General features: G+C 40.5%; 1 protein-coding gene across 2 annotated transcripts in view; it reads left to right on the top strand.

Moving 5' to 3' along the window:
- LOC149323703 (methylglutaconyl-CoA hydratase, mitochondrial-like) overlaps positions 1-11,943 on the top strand; it is a 44,457-nt gene extending 32,514 nt beyond the window's left edge. Inside the window, exons 7-10 of one of the 2 annotated variants that reach the window (XM_089491253.1) lie at positions 2,933-3,120; positions 7,723-7,773; positions 9,537-9,584; positions 10,779-11,943. In XM_089491253.1, the coding sequence (XP_089347379.1) occupies positions 2,933-3,120; positions 7,723-7,773; positions 9,537-9,584; positions 10,779-10,856 (365 nt within the window). In that variant the 3' untranslated portion in view covers positions 10,857-11,943. Of the gene's footprint in view, positions 1-2,932; positions 3,121-3,537; positions 3,685-7,722; positions 7,774-9,536; positions 9,585-10,778 lie in introns of those variants that run through there. The other variant, XM_089491261.1, reaches the window with a different exon arrangement.
- The last annotated feature ends 3,726 nt before the right edge of the window (positions 11,944-15,669 follow it).

Here is a 15,669-nt window from a genome sequence, read left to right as displayed (position 1 = left end):
ACCCTCCGGGGGCGGGGCCGCATGCCGGGGGCAGATATTCCACCCTCCAGGGGCCAGGCCTCGTCCTCTTTGCCGGCCCCAGGTCCTGTCAGAGGCCGGCAAAAAAGCCGGCAGGGGCCGCCAGCGCTGGAGGCCTCCTCCTCTTTTCTGGCCCTTTTGCCATCGCTAGGGCCCTCCAAGAGGGCTCCGGTGGCGGCAGCGGGCCTCTGGGGGGCCCTTTTGCCGTTGCCGGGGCCCTCTTGGAGGGCCTCAGCGAAGGCAACCAGCCTCCCAGAGGCCCCCTGCCGCCGCCGGGGTCCTCTTGGAGGGTGCCGGCGAAGGCATTGGGCCTCCCAGAGGCCTGCTGCCGCCACCGGGGCCCTCTTGGAGGGTGCCGGCAACCAGCCTCCTGGAGGGCGACGGCAATGGCATCGGGCCTCCCAGAGGCCCCCTGCCGCTGCTGGGGCCCTCCTGGAGGCCCGCTGCCACCATCGGAGCCCTGTTCGAGGGCTCTGGCGGCCACAGCGGGCCTCTTAGAGGCCGCCACCAATGGCGGTGAAGTCTCACGCGACCTTTTATGTGGTCGCGCAAGACTTCGCCTCTAGGCCGCCGCCATTTCCCCCCAAAATGGCGGCGAAGTCTTGCGCGACCTCGGGGAAGGTCACGCAAGACTTCGCCGCCATTTTGGGGGGGAAATGGCGGCACCCGGAAAAGCTGCAATCGGCGGCAGCGGCAGCCAGGGGCCGGCCGAAAGGCCTCCGTGGGCCGGAAGTTGCTGACCCCTGATCTAGAGTATGGCCTTCCTCTCTTTCTTCAATCTCTATCTTTCCTAGCATTATTATCTTTTCCAATGAGTCGTGTCTTCTCATGATGTGGCCAAAGTATGACAGCTACAATTTTATAATTTTGGCTTTCAGGGAGAGTTCAGGTTTGATCTGTACAAGAACCCATTTGTCATTGTACAGATTCTACACTATTCTACACTCTTCTCAGCACTCTTCTCCAACGCCACATCTCAAATGCATTTTCTTCTTATCTGCTTTCTTCACTATCCAGCTCTCACTTCTGTACATTGTGATGGGGAATTCAATGACTAGTATGATTCTAATTTCAGTGCTTAGTTGCACACTTGTCCCTCGACATTTGTGGCTTTGACTTTTGTGGTTTTGATTATTCATAAATTTTATTAATATGTTCTCTCTAGAATATTTAAGTTCTCCAGCACAACTCTGTGGTCAACTTTAACCAAAAGTTGCACACTGAAGGACCTAGAGAGAACACACCACTAGGCATTTTTAGCTCCTCCAGTGCAATTCTATGGTCAATGTCTGGCAGATGTTGACCACAGAGTTGTACTGGAGGACCCAGAGATTTCTAGAGAGGTGTTCTCTCAGGTAAACACATCATGTTTTTGTTATTTGCAGTTTTTCCACATTCACGGTGGTCCTGTGCCCCTAACCCCAGTGATTGTGGAGGGAAGAATGTATATCATTACTCCTTAGGATCTTTTCTAGTTCTTTTACAGCTGCCTTTCCCATTTCTAGTCTTCTTCTGGTTTCTTGTTTGTAGTCTCTATTCTTATCGATGTTTGATCCAAGGTCTGGGAAACCTTTAACTATTTCAATGTACTCATTGTCTAGGTTGAATTTATTGAAATTTCCATTGTCATTATTTTTTTCTTAATGTTCAGCTGTAAGCCTGCCTTTGTGCTTCCTTCTTTACCTTTCCTTAATAATTGTTCCAAATCTGTGATGCTTTCAGCTAGTAGTATGGTGTTGTCTGCATATCCTAGATTGTTGACATTCATTCCTCTGGTTTTCATTCCTTTTCTTTTTGAGTCTAAACCTGTTCTTTGTATGATATTTTCTGCATACAATTTGAACAAATGGGATGATAGAATGCATCCTTGCCTGACCTCTTTGCCAATTGGGAGCCATTCCATTTCTTCATATTCTGTTCTAACAATAGTCTCTTGTCCTGAGTACAGGCTTCTCATCAGGGCAATCAGCTGTATTAGCACTCCCATTTCTTTAAGGGCACCCCATAGCTTTCTGTCATCTATGCAGTCAGAGGCACTAGGACCCATTTATTTGACTTTTTGGATATCTACTGTATCTGCAGAACTCTGTTCCTGCAGTGTGCATAATAGAGGATGTGGGATTCAAATAATAAGTAAGTATGTCACTGGTATGTGGCACCACTACATCCAACTAAACTACAGGCATACTTCAGGTAACAAAGCTTTTGACAATGAAGACTCTTTTTAAAAAATATTTTTGTATCCATCCTGCTACCACTTTTATTTCTTGATCTCTGTCTAGCTTGAAGTTTTTCAGCAGCATTGGAGTTGGGGGGATGAAGAGAGAGGGGGCTGGAAAAATACAGACACTAAATCATCTGGGAAAAAGTGGTATTCTACTCTAGCTGATAATTCTGTAGATATGAGTGCTTGCTTCTAACAGGCACAGTAAACAGTAGCTGCTTCCTGAATCCTTTACTGAGCGTGCATGAACAGAAAAGGGTGAACAGACAAGGCTGTGTCACCATCTACCTCCAGTATGTTAAAAAACAAACAAACAAACAAACAAACAAACAAACATAGCTTATAAGTTGGGCTATCAAAATGGAAATCATAAGAAAGTTGGAGGCTAGTGAAAGAAAAAAGTAATCCCTGAATGTATTTAGGTAGTTTCTAGAAAATTGAAAATGTTTGTATTTTGTTATGTAAGGCTTACTTAACCAGATTGTTTCATTTCATACCTGCATCTTTTTGTTTGGATAAAAAGCCTGCTGAAAACTGTTGAACCTATCTCTGTTCTTTCCATGTTATTTTACCACTGGTACAAAATTTTCTGTTAAAGAAGTAATGCCCAGGAGCACATCTGCTTCATACCTGTATTGCAGAATCAGTTTTTGCATTTCCCCCCTTTCTTCCTTTTCCCCTAAACTATAGGAGGAACACAAAGGCTACCTCGTACAATTGGAGTGTCTTTGGCAAAAGAACTTATATTTTCTGCACGTGTAGTTGATGGCGAAGAAGCAAAATCAATAGGATTAATTAGCCATGTGGTGGAACAGAACGAAGCTGGTGATGCTGCCTATAGAAGAGCTTTAGCCCTGGCAAGAGAATTTTTACCTCAGGTATAATCCAAATGAAGAATGCTTTTTAAACTGTCATGTCATTACAGTGAGGTGAATGAATAACAAAAGAATTAAAATTTAAAAAAGGGTACTTGTCACAAACTATAAGTAAAATTCTGTTTAAATAAAAAACAGACCCCTTATTTAGCAATTATATGTAGTGCCTCTCGGAGACAGAGTCTTTCTCTCACACACACTCTGCCATGTTATCATACTTATGTTTGAATCCATCTATGTTTTATTTGTTATAATTTTATTATGTTATAATAACTTAAGCTAAAAATTATTGTTAAAAGCTAACCCTTCCAGATATGACATCCAAATCTCTCCATTCATTTCTATGAGGCTATAATTAGAAGAGGGTATGCCATTATTGAAGTCTCACCATGGTGAATTTTTTTATTTCTTTGTCTCTAGACCTCTCTATTCAGTTTTCCAAACTAAAATCTACAGATTCTCTGCATGAACAAAAAGTATTGAACAGACACTTTATAGTTGGAGGCCCAAATTCTAAACACAAGCAAATTCCATTAACTGATGGGATTTGCATGCATGTTAAATGTGTTTAGGTATGTAGCTTTATATATTCTTAAAATAAATGTCTTCTATAAATGTTTATCATGAATTGTTTATTTCATTACTACTGATATAATACTATGATCTTACGTTTATTTGGATATTCAGAGCTACTTTAGGTATAATGTGGAGGGATTGTTACTGATGTTTAGTAGTTAAAATAGTTTGCTTGGTGTGACTGAAGGATAACATAACTTAAGCCTAGATCTACTATGAATGCATTTGGCTTTTGTCTGGTTACTCAGCTATAGGCCAACCAATACTAATCCCAGGGTAATTTGCCCAAATGTATGTGAGTTGTTTTCTCCTATTTGTTGTCCAGTAGAATTTAATGAAACTTCGTTGTTCTATTACTATGTAATATAAAAAGATACACAATTTATCCTATGAATTGATAGGTTGCGTTGAGTCTCCCTTATCCAGAATTTTGAAATCCAAAATAGTCCAAAATACAAAATTGTCCACGTGGGTGGCTGAGATGATGACACTTTTCCTTTTTGATGGTTCAGTGTACACAAACCTTATTTCAGGCACAAAATTATTTTAAAATATTGTGTTTAAAATTAGCTTTAGACAATGTGCATACAGTGTATACAAAACATAAATAAATTTCATGTTTAGACTCCCCTCTCCAACATACCTCATTGTGTATATGCAAATATTCCAAAATCTGAAAAACTCTAAAATCCAAAGCACTTCTGATCCCGAGCATTTTGGATAAGGGAGACTTAGTGTGTGTTACAATTACAGGAAATCAATGATCTTGAAAGGAAATGGTGAAAAATGTGCCCAGTTTATTGCACAGCTCATTTATGGGAATGGAAATTTTTTGGGGAAAATATGGAGTAATACTTGCTTCCATAGATGGTTATAAGCAGAAAACAGTGGACACTCCATATTCGTTGGGATTAGGGAATCAGGACCCCCATGAAAGTGAAAAAACCACAGAAAATAATCCACTTCCTTGTTTAACCTCTGGGAATCTCTAGGTTCTCCAGTGCAACTCTATCAACATCTACCAGATGTTGATCATAGAATTGTGCTGCAATATCTATAAATGCCTAGAGAAGTATTTTCTCTAGGAATCAGTAGTAATGAAATTAGGACCTCCAGCGCAACCTCTGGCAAAAGTTGTCCATAGAGTGATATTGGAGAGCCTAAAGATTTCTAGACAGAACATATTCATAAATAACCAAATCTGCAAAAATCAAAAGCCACAAATGTGGAGGGACTTGACTGTATAACAAGAATGAGAGAGACTATTGGAAGCTGGGACAAGAGTCTGGTACTATAATACAGTTCATTAAAATAATGTTCACTTCCTTTTTTATATGTCCACCCAGCTCCCTCTAACAGTGTGGATGTGTCAAGAACTTACACATTTGTTCATGCGTGCATTTGTTTACTCATAGTTCTCTGTAGCTTTTAAATCAGCATGCTTCCATTAATGCTTTTTAAAGTGTTGTTAATGTGGGAATCTCATGCCTCTGTCCCTCTGTAGCAGTAATTCTTTAACTGTGGTTCACTTACTATAAGAGTTCAAGGTCTTGACAAACATCAAGTTAAATTTAACCTTCACTTCTTCAGTGCAAATTTCTGAAGTGAAAAATCAAGGGACGGGATAAATGCTCAGATCTGAAGAAAGGTGTCTCAACTGACAAATTGGTTACAGTTGTACCAAATACATGAAAATGAGTTTAAAATTAATTCTTTCAAGTAGCTTCCTATGTAGTAGTTTTTTACTGTTGTTCTTTGCCTTTAAGTTGTTTCCAATTTCTGGCAACCCTTTCACAGTTTTCTTGGCACTGTTTGTTCAGAGGAGGTTTCCCTTTGGCTTCCTCTGAGACTGAGAGTGTGACTCGCCCAAGGTCACTTAGTGGGTTTCCAGCGGGAATTCAAACCCGGGTCCCCAGACTCATAGTCCAACACTGAAACCCCTACATCTGTGGTACTCAAGCTTTCTACCCTTGAAACCTCCCTACACGCGGACATCACACTCCCCCTTGATGTAGTATATGAATAAAACTACCTGTATTTTATTTAGTGTGAATATCTTCATTCACACATTCGTGTGTATTCAGGTTCTAACATTTTATAAGGAAATAGCATCATTAAAATTAGAGTTTTACCTAGGTAAATTCGTATTTAATTCAACATGTGTAAATTTTACACATAAATTGTTTGGGAAGAGGAGGAGGAGGGATCAAGGCCTCCAAGTCTCATGTGCCCCTTGAACAACTCTCGTGCCCCCCTTGGAGATCCCACCCCACTGTTTGGGAACCACTCTTGTATACCATTCTACCATAAGGAAAAAATGACAATGAAAACTGAAACGAGTAGTAGTAACTACCCTGAATAATAAATAGTGGTCTGCAATTTATCTGAAAGATTGTCTTTTTTCCACCATTAATACCTACATGATCTTCCTCAGTGGCCTTGTTCTGAGTGCCCCAACAAATGACTTGAGATGCTGGGCTACTAGACAGAGATCTTTGTCAGTGATGACATCTTAGATATGGAAAAACTGCCCAAAATAGGTTCAACTGTGACCACCTTTCTGGTCATTTTGGTTCCAGAAGCACCATTTTATTTGCACAGGATTTTTGAATAATAAGTGTTTGTAAAGCATGGGCTTATTATGATTCATGTTTTGATTTTTTTTCTTCTTTTGCCAGAACAATTTCAGAGTTTCTTTTATTGTTTTCATATTTTGTGTCAGTACTGTGTTTTATTTTAACATTTTTGTAATCCTCCAAGAAAACATTTTAGTCAGAACCATATACATTTAGTTAAATTAAACTGATTCTTTCATTTAATAATCTTGCTCTATGAGTCAACAAGGATTACTGCAAATGACCTCTTTAATAGCATATTGGGAAGTAAGAAGTTAGATGCCACCTTTAACATTATTTGGGCATCCTTGTTTTAATATCATTCACAAACTAAGCCTAAGTGTCTTATTTAGACGTTGTGTCATATTATAAATTCTACAACTATACTTTGAAAGGAGGATATTGCTTTGTGTGTGTACCTATAAAACAGTTTTTCTTAAAAGCCTGTAAATTCAAGTATCATACAGTGGTACCTGTGGGGATCTGTTCCAGAGCCCCCTGTGAATACCAAAATCCATGGATGCTCAAGTCCCATTGTCCTCAATGGTGGTGTGGCCACTATTGGGGACTTTGCCCCCCCCCCGAAAAGCCTGCCTCACCATAGCGGGTGGCTGCCTTCCTTCCTTCCTCCTCCTCTGGGTATTCCTCCCTCCTCCTCCTCCTCTTACCCTCCTTGTCACTGCCACCGCTCTTCTTCCTCCTTCTCTTATTTCCCCTGCAAGTCCACAGATATGGAGAGCAGACTGTAGTTTTGATTCAAATTTTACTTTGTAAATACCATTGAAGAGTGCAGGTCTCCTTTCTTTTAATTTCAAATACTACATTGTAGAATATTTATTCTGAAGGGGCTTACATTGTAATGCTTGTGGTAGCACTAGTCCAGTGGTTCCCAACCTTCCTAATGCCGTGACCCTTTAATACAGTTCCTCATGTTGTGGTGACCCAAACCCATGAAATTATTTTCATTGCTACTTCATAACTGTAATTAAATAGGTATTTTCCAATGGCCTTAGGCGACCCCCATGAAAGAGTCATTCGACCCCCAAAGGAGGTCCCGACCCACAGGTTGGGAACCACTGCACTAGTCAAAGAACATGTGCAGCACTAAGTAGGTGTCTTCTGTCCAATATTTTTAAAAATATTTAGCGGAAAATACATTAAGCATGCAGAACTGTTGCATCTAATCTCATTGGTCAGCATGCCAAAATTCTGTTTAAATATTAAAGCCCGAACTCTTATTCCCAGATGCTTTTCAGTTTTGTGGTCTTTTCCCAGATAGAGGTCTTGCTATTGACATGTTAGTAAATAGTACCATCAGATTCTATGAATGCCAAAATCAAACATAAGCCTTTGAACATTTTAAATCACAAATCTTTTTTCAGGTGTGGAAACTTATGTCTGTTTTTAATTTTAGGGACCAGTAGCAATGAGAGTCGCAAAACTGGCCATCAATCAAGGAATGGAAGTAAGAAAACATTGGGTTTTTTTCCTTGTTATCTAAACTTCTTATTTAAATAACAAAATACGTGGTGAGAGTGGTACAATCTTCTATGGATTTTAGCAAATTCTTATAAAGAGGCTTCAGGTATTATTTAAAATGGGAGGCGGTTCAGTTATGTGTGCTGAATCTTTCCTCTGAAATCTAACCATTATTACTTGATGATGTTTCAACTTTCAGAGCACCACTTTGGAAAACATTGATTAGAAATAAATGTTATTTTAGAGTTGGAGAGGGGCAGGTTTTGGAATGTTTTGGTATTGCCTATCCCTTATCTACATAGATTTGTTACAAAATTGATTTGAGCAACTATGGCTCAGTACAGACCGTCCCTTTTCATGCTGGATTGGGGCCAGGGCAACCTCACAGCAGCCCTATGGCCCCAGTCCAGCATTTTCAGGGCCATGGAGAAGAGGCAAAATGCTGCTTCTCCATGACCCGGAAAAGGAGTGTCCTTGGGGCTTCATGCCCCCGGACACCCCGGCCCTACAGAGGAGAAAGGGACGGCCCCTTTCTCCTCAGGATCGTTCCCATGGCCGTGCAGTTGCCACGGGAACAATCCGCTCTAAGAAGGAGCTGCAAAATGCAGCTCCTTCCTGCAACATTGTAAGGGCTGAGTTGCAGCCCTTATGATGTTGCTTCTTGTTGCGGACGTGCAGACACTGTGCATCACACATGTCATCATGGCGCCCCCATGGGGACGGGAGGCCGCCATGATGACGACGTCTGCACGTTCTAGGGTTCCGGATCATGTGGTTGCCACACGGTCCAGATCCCTAGAATCAGCGGCAGTACGCCGCTTTGTGCCCTTTGGGGTTTTTTCTACCCCCATGGAAATTGGAGTGTACTTCAGAAGATCAAAATGGCCTATTTCAACAGGATTGTTCAGTAGACATAAAGTGATAGCATCACTATCACCATCATTATTATTTCTTGTGTCCCACCTTTTTTCCCAGATTGGGACCTATCCATCCCTATTTATACCTTTATTTATTTTCTCCCCATAATAGTGCAGTCAATGTAATTACATTGTCTTAAAAACAGTGCCAATAGAAAAGAAGAAAAGAAAAACCTCTTGTCTTGAGCAGTACCAATATTAGGTTATATTACCCTTCTAAGCTGGTGAAGAATGGTCTTCCACTTCATTTCATTCATATGAATGCATAGGATCTGTTTAAAAGAAGTATTTCTGAGCACTTTTGTAATCTAGAGTTCTTAAGAAAATATTAACTAGAATTCTGTGAGCAAACTGTCAGAGTATTTATTGCTGAGAGTTCCTAAAATGAACCCCAATCCCAAACTGAACTCTCAAATGTTATTTTAGTACCCCTTAGTTTTAAGTGGAGACTTCAACTATTTTGTTCTAGAGTTTGATATGGAAACCTAAGGATACATTTTATATTCCAACACTGGATTTCTTATGGCATATGGCACTGCCTAAAAAATGAGTATGTGAAATGACCTATCATCAAGTACATATAATGTAGCTAGAAGATAGCCATATTTGGGTTCTGCTAAAACGAATTTGAAGAAATTAGCAAGTTTTGTGTGACTTGGTGCACTTTTAGCTTAGTAAAATAGAGAAAGAATCATTTTGTAAAGATGAATTTTGCTGTCTAGAACCTGTGGGAGTACTGCTTATATTGAGCACTATTTTACTAAGAGTGCATTTTTATCTATTTTTCAGGATGTTTATAGTGTTAAAAGTTTTTCATATTTTTGTTTCACAGGTTGATCTGCTAACAGGTTTAGCAATTGAAGAGGCTTGTTATGCTCAGGTATGTAATTCAAAAGCTGCCTCTTCAGAAAACTCCTACCTCTCTATGTATCTTGTACATATTCCTCTCATCTCTGGATATTGATAATCTGAGACTTGCAGTTTAATTGCTATGTCTCAAATATCAAGTTAGCTTGCATTTTAGATCTTGGGATCCTGTGGGACCTTTAGGGAGCTCTAGTGGTCAGGGTTGGAGAAACCTATCTCATCCTTACCTCCAGATATTTTGGGGGGCAGGTAGCAAGGAAAGGGTGGGCTTGTGGTGGAGAAATATATCCAGCCTTCTTCGTAGTCCTGATTGTATCATTGGCTTGGAATGGACCTGAACTTCAAACAGTTGGAGCCTGTGCTGAATTAAGTCCACATTATTTTAGGCAGCCACATTCTGAAATGACCCTGGAAATGATCACCCATTACTAGTCAGATACTGTATGAATTTTTAACTTTGTTGCAAGTGTTAGGGTTTAGAAGAGGCAAAGGGTGTTTAATCTGTGTACTTGTAACCAAATAAACAGTTTGTTCTATAAGTATTTGTTTGTTTATATCCTGCTTTTCTCCCAAATGAGACAACCCGTTTGAGCCTGTTTGGGGCTGGTTTGGAGGCATGGTGTTTAGATGCGCCATGCTCCCAAGCGGGGTAGAAGCCAGACCAGCAATACAGGCCACTGGGCTTCTCTCCTACTTGGGGGCATGACGTTTAGATGTTACGTTCCCCAGAGCCAGCTTTTCCAAGGGAAAAGCTGGCGCTTCAGGAGAAAAGGCGGCTTTTTTCTGCCGTCAAAAGGAGTGGACCTTATCCTCTCCTTTTTGTGGTGGAATCTGGCTGGATTGGGGTTGGGCATCTCTTTATCCTGGCCCTGATCCAGCCTAAAAGGGGTGACTCTAAGCTGCCCTTTTGGGCTGTCTGTATCCCCCTTATATTTCCTTCATGGAGATGATCTCAGTGCAGAAGGAGCATGATATGTGAAATTGTTGTCAGAGTTCTACTAGTCCTTCAAGTGGTAATCAACAAAACTCCTCTGTAGTCATGCTCGATTTATGTCAGCTGCAGAGTAGTTTGCAATCATGACTCGAAGTGTTTCTGAGCTCACTTTTTGTATATTACTAATGGATTTAACAGTTCTTGAGAGTCAAGGTTTGCATGGAACTGTGTTGTATTGTGGACACTGAAAATGATTTTTTTTTTTAATTGTAGACTATTCCAACAAAAGACAGAATTGAAGGCCTTCTTGCTTTTAAAGAAAAAAGACCCCCTCGCTACAAGGGAGAATAGAAGTGGGGAAAACCAGATGCCTTTTAAAATGCAGATGAAATAAACATACTGCTGGAAAGACTTTTCAGCTATCTTTTTGCCTCTTAACATGGAATATTGCAACCATGAAAGTAAACATGGAATATTGCAACCATGAAAGTAAATGTAATTATCCATACTTTCATCTCTGTAATGTACTAAAATATGTATTTAGTCTTACAGATGCTGAAGGCTTCTCTGTGTATTTGCAAGGTCATTGATCTGCTTAGCACTTTATTCCGTATGTTTGAAATTACATACCTTGTCAGTTAAATACATAAATGCTTAATGTACACAGAATCAAAAGTGATCATTAAATGTCTGTCTTCTGCTCTTGTGATAAAATAATTTAATTTTGCACTCACAAAATGTGATTTGTATCACATCAAGTTTCTAAATGAATCTTATTGATCCAAAAGATCATGTTTCTTCTAACTGTGAATGTATAAATTTAATAATAAAGGTAGCTGAATTGAGAAGAGAGAGTAACTGAGAAATCATTAGTTTTCATGATGCATAAAATCCACTTGGAAACTTTATTGCAGCGTGATGTTCCATAGTTATAAATTACTATTTCAGTTGCATTCTGGTGAAGTTTAGCATCATGATTAATAAGATTCTGGTAAGAAGACAGAAGCTGGTCTTAGGTTTTTGTCACAATAACATGTTATAGATGGAAAGTTGTGATATTTTGACACATGATATCAAATGTGTCCTGGAGCCAAAGTTTTGCTACTTAAGTATTAAGTGCTAGTGTATGTATGAATGTTATTAATGCAGAGTCAAAAGTATTACAATCATTTAAAAATCATTATATACATTGTCATATTAAAAAAAGATCTCCCTACCATAACAGCCTGATACTTTATTTTAATGTACACTGCAGAAATAGGTAATAAAATTCCAGCCAGAGGATAAAAGTATTATAGGATTGCACCTACTGTCATTTGAAAAGAAATACTTGTTAGCTGGCATGCTAATTAAAGTTGATAATAAGAACACTGCAGACTGTGAAAAGCTTGCTTAGATGTCAGTTTTGTACTTGATTTTGAGATCTGACACCATCACATAAAATTCACAGATTTCAGTATGGCAGCCATGTAAAAATGACAGGTCCCCCCCCCCCCCCCCGGTTCATGTTTAAACCTTTCCATATGGCATAACAAAATTTCATCTTCGTGGTCTCTGCACCTACCACAAATGAGATGATCTGTTAATCCATTTGTGAACAAATGCATTTAATAAGTTTACATTTATTTAAATTCTGTAAAACTGTGATACCTTTATTTGGCCAACAAAAATGCACAAAATACACAATGCAAGCTTTTGAAGTTCGACTGGCTTCTTCATCAGGCAAAGGTGTTAAAAATCATACAGGCAATACAAAATGCAAAAGCATGGAGGCTTATCTTGAGAGAGCCAATGTTCTCTGCCTAACAAAGAAGTTGTGACCTCACAAGGAACTGAGACATCTTGGATCTCAGTGGAAGTACCTTTTTGTATTGCTAATGGAATTCAGATTTTATTTCCTGGACTCTGGAATGCTTTGTTCCCAGTGCTACATGGCCAGGAGGAGGGCCTGTCTGCATAGATATCCCCCTACACCAACTCAACCCTGAACAATACACTAACAGCATCTTGACAAAATGCAGGCCCGAAACTAACATTGTCATTTAAAAAAAAAATCTCTGATATTGATTGTAACAACTTTGCATGATGAAAAAGCAGTGGAGCTTCAACAGCTTGCATGGTGTATTTTGTCCACTTTGGGGCCAAATAAAGGTATCACTGTTTTGTGGGGTTTGGATGTTATTGTTATATGGCCAACACAGCTACCGGTACCCCTGAATATTTTACCTACATTTATATAATTTATTTTAAAGTAATATGTTATATATTACTGAGAAAGTAGAATAAATAAATCGTATCAGGGTGTAATTCACAGAAGATAAAATAACAGGAAATCATTATTTTACAAACAAAACATTTCAGAGTTAGAAAAACCCATCATAATTAAAGACATTTTTGCTTTACCTATTTTAAAGTAAAAACTGTCTTGTGTTTCATTTTAACAAAGCCAGAAGCAATTTACAAAAATACAATAGCTGAGATTTTCAGACATTACAGTGTCAGACATAGTTATGAGAAAGCTCTATTGTCATAGCTACGTCTGCCAATGCCACCCCACAAAAACCTACTTCTTAAGCCTGACAGTGCCTCAACTGATGGGTTCCCAAAGCACTGCAGATCAGCAGCTGGAGAGCTGCCACCGCTGGTTAGTTCAGTGTGTCCCACCACTGTAATTTCCCAGTGCCCTGATCAGTAGTGACTCAGGCTCCTAAAAGATGCAGTATCATATATCCAGTTTATAATCTCATAGATACTTAACAAAATGTCAGCAGCCAGTGTTTTAAAAAGTATAAGAAACTCTTTGTCTCTTTGGTAAAGACAGGACTTTACCTGTCTTTGAAAAGACAGTAAGAGGGGGCCATCCAAAGCTTGCAAGAGGTATCAGTCTGAAATGGACCTCACTTGCTGATCTTAACTGCTAGAGTGAAAAATACAGGACACATTTTCTGAGATAATCTGGACCTGAGCCCTTTGGTAAATAAGAAAATGTGATACCAATTATCATTTATTTTAAAATATTACTCAATTTTTAAAAAATTAAAAATATTTTAATGTCCCAAAATACATAACATTGTTTTCAAAACCCAAACAGCAGTGCTATAGGCATTCTCATATGTCGCATGGGACAGTTTAATTATGAAAAAGTAGCCTTTCTGTGTGGTCACCATACTGGATTGTACCTTTTCTAAAGCACATCCACTTCTGAAAGTGAGTAATCATAAAGCTGATAGCTATAATCCTGCTAAATTAGTCTTCCCACAGTCATTTACCAGCTAGCATCCCAACTGTTTGAATTTATTTAACCATTTTAAGTACTGACCCTTTCATTAGTTTTAATGTATCAGGATGTATAGTTTAATCTGAGGTGTTTGCATCTCACCTCTCCAAGGCCTGAGGTGGCTGTCTACATTATAAACAATTTAAAAAATAACACCTCAAAAGGTTCATTCTATAACAGCAGCACTACAGAAACAGATAAACAACTCAATAGAATTAACCTTTTGGACTGTTGTTGTGTGCTTTCAAGTCATTATGACTTATGGAGGTCCTGAGGCAAATCTGTCATGAGGTTTTCCTGTCAAGATTTGTATACAAGGGGTTTGCCATCAACTTCCTCTTAGGCAGAGAGAACGGGACTTGCCCAAGACCACCTACTGTGTTCCCATGGGTTAGTGGGGATTGAATCCAGCTCTCCCACAGTCATAGTCTAGCACTCAAAGCACTACATGACACTCGTTGTCTTCAGTTACAGCTCCCTATAGAAAAGTAATGGCGAAACTTTTCGGGGCCACATGCCCCAACTAAGAATTTTTCCAGCAATCCGGGGGCAGGACTCCTCTCGCCGCCCCTTTCCGGGCCTCCAGTTGTCTCCAAAGAGACAGCTGAAGGCCAGGAGAGGCCGGGGACAAGGAGCCACAGGTGCGTGCCTGTGGCTCCTTCTTCCCTCATGCTTTTCCTGGCCTCCAACTGTCTCTGAGAGACAACTGGAGGCTGGGAAAGGTACAGGAAGTGAAGCAATGGGCGTGTGCGCACCTGTTCTTCAGCCTCCCCACTGAGTGCCAGCCAAATGGCATCACATGCTACCTCTGGCATGTGTGCCATAGGTTCACCATCACGGCTATACAATGTGCCCATGCCGTACGCAGGTTCGCCATATGTGCACTTGAGGTCACACTAAAATGGTGAAGGGAGCACGCACTTGTGGTGCACACCCCCATTCAATTGAAGGGGGCTTGAGCATACACTCAATTTGCCTTTTGTGGGGGGGGGGGGAGAGTCTGAACCCCTACATAAGATGAAGATGGACTGTAGAATGTCATTATCTTCATTTGTCAAGCACTACCTCTTCTCCATATACGGTTGGCCTTTGGTATCCACAGATTTTTTTATTCACATATTCAATCATTCATGACTTCTAAGTATTTTTAGAAATATGAATTCCAGAAAGCAAACCTTGATTTTATATAAGGGACACCATTTCACTATGCCATTTTATGTAATGGAACTTAAGCATCCATGGATTTTGGTATCTACGGTCCCGGAATTAAACACCTTCGGATACCAAGGGCCCGCTGTATTTATATTTGTTTCTTGTCTCAGTTGAGGTACTAAGGGCTCATTCCCACTACAAAATAACCCAGTGTGGAAACTGGGTTATTTTGTGACTGAATCTCTCCTGGGCTGTTTACTCCCCTTTTACTTCCCCTTGTCATTCACACTTGGGGGGAGAGCAAGAACAGCTGCCATGGAGAAAGAAAGTGGAGGAGAAGGAAAGAAAGGGCAAACTCCTGAACAAATCTTGTCAAGAAAACTCCACGACAGACTTCAAGACACACAGCAACAATAGAGGAGGGGTGGTGGCATGGCGGGAAGGCATGGGCCCCAGCAGCTCCTCCTTCACCTACAGATGGGCTGCCCTCCGATGCGCCCCTCATCTCGCTGGCCATAGTGGCAGTGGTGCTCTGTCTCCCTCTCTTCATCCTTGTCCTGACCCACCCTCAGCTGCCTCAGCCAGGGAGCCCCCGACCCCAACCCGCCCTCAGCAGCCTCAACCAGGGAGCCTGGCCAGAGCACTCCTGGGCCCTCCTCCTTGTCCCCACCAGTTGAGAGAGTGTGACTTGTCCAGGGGCACCCAGTGGGTTTCCATGAGCTGCAAAAGAAGACA

The sequence above is a fragment of the Sceloporus occidentalis genome, unplaced genomic scaffold, assembly GCF_023333645.1.
Source record: "Sceloporus occidentalis isolate IW3139 unplaced genomic scaffold, rSceOcc1.0.p SCAF_1, whole genome shotgun sequence".
Lineage (NCBI taxonomy): Eukaryota > Metazoa > Chordata > Lepidosauria > Squamata > Phrynosomatidae > Sceloporus > Sceloporus occidentalis.
The sequence above is the reverse complement of the archived record's forward strand: the minus strand, read 5'-3'. Positions and strand labels throughout refer to the sequence as shown.